This window comes from Plectropomus leopardus, chromosome 17, assembly GCF_026936395.1.
Source record: "Plectropomus leopardus strain MGB_pleo_1.0 chromosome 17, ASM2693639v1, whole genome shotgun sequence".
Taxonomy (NCBI): Eukaryota; Metazoa; Chordata; class Actinopteri; order Perciformes; family Serranidae; genus Plectropomus; species Plectropomus leopardus.
Genome location: NC_142192.1, coordinates 26,780,185 through 26,792,818, shown reverse-complemented (window position 1 = coordinate 26,792,818; position 12,634 = coordinate 26,780,185). Strand labels below are relative to the sequence as shown.

General features: G+C 38.5%; 1 protein-coding gene across 1 annotated transcript; it reads left to right on the top strand.

Moving 5' to 3' along the window:
* Positions 1-560: 560 nt before the first annotated feature.
* Positions 561-12,283, top strand: lipea (lipase, hormone-sensitive a). The gene is made up of 11 exons (XM_042507190.2): positions 561-659; positions 3,056-3,303; positions 4,080-4,364; positions 4,948-5,038; positions 5,136-5,281; positions 5,385-5,570; positions 6,311-6,463; positions 6,702-6,846; positions 8,493-8,720; positions 9,867-10,258; positions 10,350-12,283. Exons 1-11 carry the CDS (start codon positions 650-652, stop codon positions 10,620-10,622), a joined length of 2,157 nt encoding a protein of 718 aa, XP_042363124.1. The 5' UTR covers positions 561-649; the 3' UTR covers positions 10,623-12,283.
* Positions 12,284-12,634: the final 351 nt, after the last annotated feature.

Genomic DNA, 12,634 nt, shown 5'->3' with positions numbered 1-12,634 from the left:
AACACAAGTCCCTACCTAGTACATAAAAATGATCTGACTGCCCCCCCAGCTCCCTATAAATAAAAAAAATATAAAATAAAAAGCTACTAAAGCTGCCAGATTAGGTTCAGTACTTCCCTCTGAAATGTGGTGGAGTTTAAGTATAATGTGAGGAAAATACTCAAATGAAGTACACATACCTCAAAACTGCACTTGAATTGAGAAAATGTGCATTTTTCCACTGACCCTTTTGGAGTTTAGGTAAAAAATATGAAAGGTAAAGAACGAGACCTCAAATTAGTTGAGTAACGTTAAATATAAGGTTACTTAGTTATTTTCCATAACTGACTCTTCTGCTAGCTTACCTGTACAATACCTCAGCACAATATTTGAGCAGTAATGACGCAAAAAAGTTCAATATCTCCTTTTGAAATGTGGTGGAGTTGAAGTATAATGACAAGAAAACACTCAAAGAGAGTACAAGTACCTAAAAAATGCACTTGAGTTGAGTAAATGTACTTAATTACTTTCTAATTAAAGTGAGCACGTTAGCTTACCTGTTGATTCATTATGCTAACGGCCCGGGCACGCGCGGCGGAGCCTCGCGCTCTGCTCACATGACGTTACCCAGCATTCTGCGGGCGGTCTGACAGAAACATCAAGGAAGAGGATGCGGGTCGGTGAGTGAAGTCGTCCAACACACACAAATGCTTGTATTTCTGTCGTGTTTGGCACATTTATAGCGTTATATCGCGGCACTGGATGTTAGCGACGAATACTGACCACTGTCGTCGTCTTTTAACGTTTTTAGATAGCTATTAAAACGGGGAGCAACAAGGTGATAGACAGTTTAAAGTCGTCCAACTTGAGGAGGTGTTACGGGTGAAGTTGTCACCGGTAGCTAACCGCTGCTCGGTGTCGGCGGCTACACCGGTGAGAGCAGGGAAGTTTGTGTGGAGAAATGCAGACAAGAAGCCCGAAAATGCTCCAAATCCTCTCCAAGAGGCGTTTCTACAGCATGAGAGGCGGATATGTGTGCTTGAAACTGATATCAGTGTTGGGCAGTGACAGAGCCGAGCTGCTGGTTTACGTCAGTTGTCAGCTGTCTGTGGTTTATCATAAACATATATAACTATATGTAAAGCCTATATGACATAGACATCTATCACATACAGTATTGTGCAAAAATCATATACACCATATTTTTTTTTTTTGTTTTAGAAAAGAGACATTTATTGCTTAGTCTCTTTATGAAGATACGAAGAATACAGAGAACATGTACAATGTTTTAAAACAGCAAAAAAGTCAAAACAAAATGGTTATATCTGACTGAAGTCAATATTTAGTGTTAAACATGGAATCATACAACCATAACAAAGGGTAGTTCAAACAATCAATATTGAGCTTTGGACATACACCAGAAGATTAGTATTGTAAATCTCATATTGTCTAAGAGAGTTTGAGACATGATAAGTGGAAACGGGGGTCACAGTAAATATTTGCACTTTAAGCCTGGTGAGGTTGTTTTATTCTGAAATATTTGCATTTTTAATACTGTATATTGGTTGTATTTTAGTAAAAAGACTACTGAGAAATAAATATGTATGGTCATTTAACTTTGCTAAAATAAAGTTCAAAGTGGCCTAAGACTTTTGCACAGTACTGTATATGTATATATATCTATGGCTGGAGGACAACCTGCCTTTGTATTTTCGTTAAATGGTGAGATTCAGCAGGAGAACAAAAGGATTCAAGCACTGAGTTACGCATAACAGAAACTGAAAGCTCATTGAACTTAATAATCTATCAATCATCACATACAATCTCTTAGCACTGATCAGAAACAGTTATAAAGTTGTGTAATTGTGTGTGTGTATAAGAAGGGACAGGCAAATGAGGACAAATAATTACATAAAGTAAAAGAACAAGAGAACAGACCATGTTTGCCATTGTTGTGGTAGGATATTTTTCACAGATTTTTTTAAATGATAAAGGACAAAGTTTTATCAGGTGAGGGGGAAATGAACTGATTTGTATTAAATGTGATGAATTTTTCTGAACATCTATTCTGGCATATTGTTGCCATCATAAGCCTAAAATACTGCCCATTGAGATGCTGACTACAGTGCAGAAATATAAAATTTTACAGTCAAGCAAGTAGCAGAACTGTGATAAAGCTTCCAGTGTTTATGAACACTGTCCTGATTTTAGTTTTGGCTTCAGGCTACCAACACTGACAGCTGCTGTTTACTGTAGAGAATTTCCTACTTTTTATAGCATTTAAAGCGACCCTGCACAACATGTCTAGTGTCTACGTGAACATAAACATGACAGCTTTAGTCTTATATAACTTATTGATTTGCATAGTGGTATGTACAGTACATGCAGATCAAAAAGTGCACATTTAGTTTACTTATTTTTAATCTTCATCAGTTATCGAGAAGGCGAGCAGACCCTTGATGTACAAGTTTTCAATATTTTCAGTCAATCTTTCAACAGATATGTGTGTTTGAGTAACGCATTCAATAGTTTAATCTTGTCTTCGTGTTTTTATCGACATATAAGAGTTTGTTTCCCTTTTTTATCCTCTCTTATTTTTTTATTATTTAAAAAATCCTGGAGAAGAGCCATGTCTGTTATGTAAGTGTAGTAATTATATTCATGCTGCATTGCATATTTATCAATAATTTCTATGTTTGTGAGTATTTGCTGACAACTTGTGCACATGGAACCCTCTCAAAAAATGTTTTAAACCACAAAAGAGAAAAAAACTGTACATCCCCAGTACTTGATGCCGTCACATTCAGCTCATCATTACTGGCCCAGTTTCAAAGCGCTATCCTCAGGCTGTAGAGGAACTTCAACCCTTGACCAAGCAGATAACAAGACAGTAGTCACCAAAAGCAATTATTTTTGCTGCAGAAGATGAGGTCATTAAGATCTACGTGTTTACTGTTTGGGGGATGTACTTCAAGATACACAGATCACATCACATGTCTGCTGTGTGTTCACTACAGAGGCAGATATAAAGGAGGTTTAAGGACCATCCTCGTGTGTCTCTTTCTCTCTCTCCCAGCTTCAGATATGGATTACAAGGTTGTGTTTGCAGCCTTGGAGACAGTATGTGAAGACAACATTTCCATTTTGTGTGGACCTCCCGATTTGCCGTACGGCGCTGTTGCCAAGCGCCTGGTCACATGCATGCAACAGATTCAGGAGCACAGTCGAGCCCTGGAGCCTGTGGTCGCAAGCTTTACCATCGTCTACCACCATTATGACTTTGACGCACAAACGCCTGGGAACGGCTACCGCACCCTCGTCAAGGTATGACTGATCCCACTGACTGGATCTACTGTTTCACTTACTGCTGATATTAGAGCTGTGATTGTGTTTTTATATACTAAATATTACATAATGAATTATACAAAATGAAGTGTATTTACATATACATTTCATATGAAAAACACGCATTAAATCATTGTATTATAAGGCAATTTATAGTTGGACAGTTTTGAAGAGACGACGTAAAATTTAGAGCTCATCATCAGAAATATTTTAATAATTCTTTCAAGTAATAAAGCCTGGCTTTCTGATTTGTAAATATGTGAATATGGCAGATTAATCAATAATGACTATAATCGTTAGTTGCAGTCTTGGTAAAATTGGTTACAGATATGTTGGATGTCATAAATAAACAAATGACATCTTAAGATCAAAGGGTTTCATTTTTTCTAAGTTTCTCCTAATGTGTGTGATGCACACCCAACTTTATCGGTTGTATCACGTGTAAATACCAGCTTTCACTGGTGTCATGTGGTATTTTCTTAAGGACAAAAATCTCATTTAAAGACCAAAACCAACAATGTGTTAGCTTGTCTCTTATGGTCTGTGGCCCTCAATGTGGCTCTTTGTTTTTAATAATTTTTGGACAACAATGGAGCTCTATGGAAGAGAGAAAGCTACACTATATCAAGCTTTGACTGCAGAGATTATACTTCGTATTCATTGTTTGTTTTGGTATTTACGAGGGATTTATCCTTTTAATGTAGGCACCCTACCTTCTCAGCAAAACTTACATTGTTTTTCTTTCTTTTTTTCAGGTCTTGCTCTCTTGCCTTTTGCACATCATCCACAAAGGCCGCTACATTGCCTCTAATTACAACAGTGCCTTCTTCAGGGCGGACCACAATGCCTCAGAGATGGAGGCATACTGCAGCGCTCTGTGTCAGCTGCGCGCCCTGCTCCACCTTGCCCAGCAGCTCATCAACGAAAACGACTACGGCCAACTGTACTCCCTGCAGGACGGGGACCTGAGTGGCAGGTTTGTGCAGGAGTACAGCTCCATGCACAAAGCCTGCTTCTATGGCCGCTGTCTGGGCTTTCAGGTCAGTGAGGAAAAACTGACTCACTTCACATCAGTTCCTCAAGGTTCCCCTGGTCATGAATTATCTGGAAAAGTTATGTAATTTGAAATACTTTTTCCCAGGCCTGGAAATGCTTTAATAGAAAGTTTTAGAAAAGTTATAAATATGCATTGTTCTGGCTGACGTTGATTTTATGTCCATAAAATTCCCAGAACATGTAGAATTCTAGTATTTAAAATCGAGTGATTAGCAGTATGAGCGTTGATTGGATAGGCAGTTTTTTCTCCCCCCAAAAAGTGCGCAGCCTTGACATTTTGTGAAGTACCTGTGTGCACCCATCTGGTCGATTTGCACATGCAGCTACAGTAGTTCGCAGGAATTTGCAATTAAAAAAGCAAGTGCTAACAGTTTATTTTTAGTGGGAAGTGCATGATTATAGGCTCAGCCATTTTCAGCTACTTAAATAAAGTCATGATAATGGGGTAAAATATTATGTAAAATATGGAAAGGTTTTTGGCTTCATTATTGAAAGAATGTGTTCCTCTTTTTAATTATTTGAACCCAAAGATCTTACTATTAAATGTGCGTTTTTTTCTTTTTGCAGTTCTCTCCAACTCTACGTCCGTTCCTCCAGACCGTCGTCATAAGCATGGTTTCATATGGAGAGACGTACGGAAAACAGCAGTCTGGTTTGGGTTAGGTTTTTTTTTGTCTCGTTTCCTCCATGATGTCATGCTATTTTTGTGGCCTTTTCAGATGTTTTCATGCTTAAAATCTTCCCTCCTCCTCCAGGTTTGGCAGCACTTTCCCTCCTCACATCAGGAAAATACGTCATCGATCCAGAGCTGCGGGGCGCGGAGTTTGAACGCATCACCCAGAATCTGGACATGCAGTTCTGGAAGTCCTTCTGGAACCTCACAGAGTCCGGCCTTATAACAGTAGGCAGGGCCACTTATTTTTTCACTCACTCTTAAATGAACTGAAATCCTCTTTAATGTTTTAACTGCTCAATCACCTGCATGTCTCTTTCTCTCTGTCCAGGGCTTCAGCAGAATAGCCTCCTGCCCAGTGCAGGTGAACTTCACCCTGACTGTGCCTCCAGTCACTCTACGCCTCCCACTGGCCTCGGACCCCAGTCTGACAGCCTCCGTGTCACCTCCGATCGCCCACTGGGGCCCAGGGCCCGTCCACATGCGTCTGATCTCATGTGAACTTCGGGAAGGGCAGGTGATGTTCCGCAGGTCTAATACAGAGATGTGAACCACACATAGTTTCAGATAGAGAATACAATGATCACATAGACATAAAAAACATTTGACCTTTGATCCGGTGATGTGGTCATGATTCGTGTCAGGAGTTTACACTTTAATTTCCTTTAAATTGCCATGTGGTGAAATCTGCGAATGTCTAATCTGATTTTGATAAAGGGATTCCCCTTTAACACTTGTTATAGAAAGTAAAAATATCCGCAGATCGGCTCAATGGCTGAAATGTGCCTGAAACAATCAGTTGCATAAGAGATATGACACATAAAAGTCTAATAATTAATGTACAAGCAGACCCAAATCATTGTATTAGCATTTAATGCTTTTACTAAACCACATGCTAAGTACCCATAACATCATTAAATACATTTGCTCTTGAAACAAGATGCTGCATTTGACCTAATTAGGAAGGAAATGTCACAAAATGTAAAAACAATCAGATACAAGTAAAGGGTACAAAAATGTTTGTGGAAAAAGGAAAAAGTACTAAATTTTCATACAAAAAAACAAATATCTGAAAATATTGCTATTCTTTTATTATTTGAGATGAACTGATTGTATGTTATGACTTGGAAAATTTGTTAATTTAGATTTAGAAGTCCCTTTTTTATGTCATCCTCTAATTTATATAAAGAGCATTGCTTGTTTTGCTGCTTTGATATTAATTACATAACAACTTATCCTTGATGTCTACCTTTATAGGAGAGTGAGGAGCTGCTGGCTTTATCTCGAACAGATCCTCCACCAATCACAGCGTCCCATCTCCCCTGGGTGCAGAAGCAGCCTCGCTCCCCGTGGCTGCTCATCCACTTCCATGGAGGAGGCTTTGTGGCTCAGACCTCCAAATCCCACGAGGTGCAGCACAGACTACTGGTGTTAACTGTAACTGCGTCCATAGTAGATGTTTCTGAACGTTATTGTATAGTTAACACGACCACTTACATCCCTTTATAATACTAGTTATGTTTAGCACCAGATCTTAAAGCTCCTCAAAGTGTTCATTGAATTGTTTACTAAATATGATAAGAATAAGCCCTTTTACGGTTCATCCCACAAATGAATTCTGCTCTCTATCCACCTCCTCATGAATCAGAATTATCTGCGGAATTGGTCGAAGGAGCTGAACGTACCTATCCTGTCAGTCGACTACTCTCTGTCGCCTGAAGCGCCCTTTCCCAGAGCTCTGGAGGAATGTTTCTACGCCTACTGCTGGGCTCTGAACAACTGTCACCTGCTGGGTATGTGCACGACGTCACACTCAGAAACACGTGATAACCCAAAAGGGAGAATTCATGTCTTTTTTAAAAACAGATCATTATGTGAATTTGTAAATATTTGTCGATTAATTTATATATATGTTTATTTAATTTATAGTATATTTATTACTGTACTTACGTTACTTAAGTTACTGTTCATCTTATTTTTTAACTTTTTAAAAAAGATAGGAAACCTAAGAAAGAAAGTTTTAAAGATACATGAAAGAATAAAAAGGTAGATAGAATATTTATAAGTGGAAATATGGAAGTAAAATAATCTACAATCAAGAGAAAAAAATAGAACAGAAACAGTTGTGTTGTTATGTTGGTGACAATGTGAACTTATTCACTTGAAAATATGAGCAGTTACTTACAGTTATTACATATAACACTACTGAAAAATGCAACTATCTGAATATGAGAGAGAACATTTCTTTAATATGTAAATTAGAACATAAAAATTGCAGAAGGTGTGGGCTGAAAATGCAAATGTCTGTGCCAGTGTTTTCCGAATGCAAGAGAGAATTTGTACACATTAACAAGTGTTCCCTTTGCAGATGCAGATAGGAAATGTACACAGTGTGCCAGTTTCATATGTGGTGTTACTGATTGTCCCGCAGCAGGAGGGGCACATTATGGACTGATGTATGGCATGTGAATTGTTATCTGTAGGTTATTGGAACATGGACAGGCTCATATGTGCCCACTCACATGCAGACAAGGTGGATATAAGTGAAGAAATATGGTTAACAATCAGAATAAGACATTTATGCAGCCAGACCTTCTTTCAAATTAATATTGTTATAGATTTTAGACATTTCTTTAGTTTTTAATTACTTCTTTTTTTATTTTTATTGTTTGTTTTTTATTTCTTTTTTTTAGTTTAATTGTTTCTTCTATTTAAAAAAACATGCTATTGGTGTCGCTCTTGCCTGTATGATTGATTTCACAACATGCTGTGCTGTATAATGAGCACTAATTTTGATTCCAATAAACATTTAAATAAAAAGAAAATCTAAGTAAGATTTATAACCAAGCAGGTTAAACTAAGAAGAAATTTGTTTTCGTCTTTGGTGCATACATTAAACACATAATAAACATGTTAAGACATATTAAAAATAAGGCAATGTAATGCTGCTGTCAGATACATAAATTCAGCATAGAAACATTACAATCAAAATATGAAAAAAAATACTTTAATAAAAAATAACATAACAAACATGCACAACATAGCTGTTCATTATAGAACTGATAATGATAGGATTAAAGTTTTAATGGTATTAGGGTGGCAACTAATGATTATTTTTATTTTATATTTATCTGTTGACTGTGTTTTCAGTTATTGTTTTGTTTATAAAATGTCAAAATGCCCCAAGTGGCATCTTCACATTACTTGTTTTTTCCAACCAACTGTTCCTAATTCAACGGCATTTATTGTACACTGAAAAAATACACACACCAAAACACGGAAACATAGAAAAGCAGTGAAAAAACAAAATTTCAGTGCACAATTGCAGTGTAAGGAAATATTTATGAAAACATCTACTAAACAGCATGCTATAAAATCAATAAACAAAAAAATGATCAACTTTATTCAGAGTTTGTGTGTGTCTGTCTGTGTGTCTCAGGCTCCACAGCGGAGCGGGTCTGTCTGGCAGGCGACAGCGCAGGAGGAAACCTCTGCATCACTGTGTCCATGAAGGCCATCACCAGCGGCATTCGAGTCCCTGATGGCATCATGGCTGCCTACCCCGCCACCTTGCTCACCACTGACGCCTCGCCCTCCCGTCTGCTCACGCTCATTGACCCGCTGTTGCCTCTAGGCGTTCTCGCAAAGTGCCTCAACGCCTATGCAGGTATGTGGACGTTCAGATTGTGTGTGTTGGTATGTGTGCACAGCGTTGCTGTAGGTGTGTGCTGTTTCACGTGTCATTTAACACAAGAGCACAATCTGGCGCCACTAAAACAGAATCTCAGATTGATTTATGTATAAACGGGATGACGTGGGAGGAGAAGAACATGAAAATATTTAACAATCTGCTGTCATGTTCACTGTCATACCAGTGATCATCACCTGCACTCAGCATAAAGTTGCATTATCTCACCACTGTGGCATCACCTGGTTGGCTTACTGGTTTGACTGGTCAGGCTGATATATTTCACTGCCACTGTAAACACTGTTACTGAGCTCTCTTAATCCTCCGACACCGAATACATGAACAGGTTATTTTCTAGATTTTATTCAAGTAAACATCTCTTTAAGAAACACAAACTAGTAGTCTGAGAAATGGCAAAATGTTTATCATATTAAGTTTTTTTAATTGATTTTAACAAGTTTATACACTGTATACAACAGGTTTAAAACTTTACAAACAGAAAAAAGCATGAAATCTAATCACAATCCTCCCCCATTCCACCAACCCTCAAAAACAGCCGGGAAATTGCAGGAAAGATCATGTTCTGTAATAGGCAATAATTAATATGCCCTGATGCAGTGACTGAATTCAATCATATAAACCTTTATTTAATCCGGTAAGTCTCATTGAGATGGAAATCTCATCTTCAAGAGAGACCTGAGTGCATATTAAAACATAAAACAAACTATTTAAAAATGTACAATATCAATCATTAGAAATACAATTATATAATTTTTTTAAAAATTACATATTAAAACCATATGGACTGGTCACCTGACAGGTCATGAGTCTAAAATCCAAAGTTGCTTACAAAGAAACGTAACATACTATGCAAATGATGTATCAAATAGTATACATGAAACAAAACAAAATAAATAAATACTTTTTAAAAAGCTGATTTCGTATTGTGGTGTGTCTCTGAAGAAGGGCTTGGGCCCAAAACGTCACACATGGATGTAATAAATGTTCATGGGAGCATCATCTAGTGTGCAGACTCTGTTTTTGTATCTATTTTTGTTTTGTTCAGCCTGGCATTTAACTGCTGTAAACTGTAAATCTGGCTTCTGTCCCATCACCTCCCTCCAGGTGCAGAAAGTCAGACGGTGCAGCCCGCAGTGGGAAGCGGCAGTCTGAGCGCTCTGGGCCGAGACACCGCCGTGCTGCTCAGTGACCTCACCCAGGGAGCCTCCAACTGGATCCAGTCCTTTCTGGACCCCATGCGGACCTCAGGTGGAGCACGCTCGCTGTCAGTAACACAGAGGAGGTCTCAGAGCAACGAAACCCACAGGACATCCACGCACACCTCCACAACAGAATGTGCAAGTCAGGTGGATTACCCAGATGGCTTTGAGCCGCTGCGCTCCGAGTGCCTGGCTTTTATTCGCCCAACTTCCTGCCCCATTATCAGGAACCCTTTTGTGTCCCCCCTGCTGGCTCCGAACAACCTGCTAAGAGGCCTGCCGCCTGTTCACATTGTGGTAAGAGAGGAAGGAACGGTTTATGTATTTCGAATTTTGGGGTGAACTGTCCTTTTAAATCGTTTCCTGGCTCTTCCATGTTTCCTCACAGGCGTCGGCTCTGGACGCCTTGCTGGATGACTCGGTGATGTTCGCCAAGAAGCTGCGAGACATGGGCCAGCCTGTGAGCCTGACGGTGGTGGAGGACCTACCTCACGGCTTCCTCAGCTTGTCACAGCTCGCCAAGGAGACGGAGGTCGCTGCAGAAATCTGTGTGGAGCAAATGAGGAAGATTTTTCAGCAAGAAAACACGACGCCCGGTCTCCGCAAACGGCCAAAACGAAGAAGCGAAGAGACTAGTCAGAGTAGCAGTCCATCTGGCTGATTTATCGAGTCATTTGTGGGACTTTGTTGCTCTTGAATGAAAGAGAGATCTGATCTGATGGGAGAGATGCAATAGATTTAAGGACAGGAAGTCAGGGAGCATCATGAGGCCGCAACAAAAACTGTAAAACTAGAGGAAGATTAGGGACGCTGCGCTTGAAATCTCTACAGCGCATTTTCTGTAGGCAGCGATGATCAAGAGAGTTACTAAAAACTTTCTATAACCAGCTTTAATATGATCCTAAATGATGTCAAAAGAGAAAATAATGAAGTATTTTTCTAACAAAATTCACATATTCAAGATCTAGATGAAATGCACAACAGAAAAAAACTTCACCTTACCAGCTCTTGCAGCAGTTTCTTAACTCACACATGTCAATAATGGGAACTGTTGTGCCTTGAATTTAAAGTTACAATCTGGAAGATCTCGCTTGGCGGCACCTGTAGTAATAACCGGTGATTGCAGTGGGTTTGTTGGCAGACTAAAGGCCTTGACACACCGGGGGTTTCATGAAAAAGTGGCACAAAAATGTGAAATACGTGCCTGCGAATATTTTGCATCAAAACGTTTACCAGCAGCAATGCAGATTTTCAATAGTTGCAACATTTCAATAAAAGCTTTTGATGTGAATAGATTCACCAGCAATGACGCTAAGTTGCAACAGTCACCAGTTTCCTGATGACCAATAGCAGCATCTGACAGTCTATCTAAAGTAAGCTGTTGTGTAACCGAAGCCACTGTGAGTTCTTTATTGGCTTTCCTTTTAGCGAAATGCCCTGAGTAAATTTGTGCTCCCTCTGGTAAACAGTTACACAGTATACCTCTAGGGCTTTTATTGTGAAAGCTAAGAATGGAAGAAGTGGATCTGGTATGCATTCGTGAGCTTTGAGGGAGTAATAATTGGTGTGATGACTTTATTCGTATTGCAAAACCACCTAATATTTGCCATCTGTGTGACAGTATTCGTGACAAAACAACAGTTAATATATATACATATACATGTGTGTGTATGTGTGTGTATGTATATACAGTGTTTATATATATATATACATACTGTATATTGCTGCTGTTGGACACATGCCTCCTGCCTCCAAAATTGCTATTTTTCAGAAATTAGAATTTTTTTAATACAATTCATTGCTTGAGAAATGGTAAAAACCATTGACTGACACTGAGGGAGACCAATAGAATAAATTTATTTTTAAAAATAAATAATAAAATAATACTGTAAGTGAAACGGCTTTCATCAGAGGGCCTCGGTCACCGTTGTGTTACCTCATTCGGCACTAGATGGTGACTTTACAGACAATGAAGATCTTCAGGATTATTACTTTAAAACGCTGCTAAAGTGGGTGGAAAAAGCTTTGCCTACATTGCTGCACAAACTGACCAGAATTAAAGGTTTACTTGCATAGGAAAAATATCCCAGATGCACTGTATTATTATATTATTAATATTATATATGGATTTAATATATAATCTGGTTCTTGCCAGTTTGTCACTTGTTTACAACATATTGATAAAGAGGCCTTCACCTTGTGTTAACCCGCAGTATGTGGATTATGAAAGTAACTACTGTAAATTAATTACTATTATTTGTTCATATTAATATTTAACATTGTGTTATATTTAAAGTGTGAATTAAATCAAAATTGCAAGGACTACTTGTGCTTATCTGAAGCTCTTGGATATATTACTAACAAGGACTTGTGATTAGCTAATGCAAATGTTTCCTCCTATTAACTCACTTACTTGACCCTGTCAACAATCGCACATGTAATTTAATCAACCATTTCCTAAATTGTGTTTTTTTTAGCATGCATTATATAGAAACATTGTAAAAATGTCCATGTTTATTTGACTTTTATGGGCAGACTGTTGCTATTATTACTGTACACAAGCTTGTATTGCAGGTTACATTACTGACAAAATAACATTGCAACACATTTCAAACCCAAACATTATAAAACTTAACCCCACTGACTCAGTAACCTCTGAGTTATTGAACACAG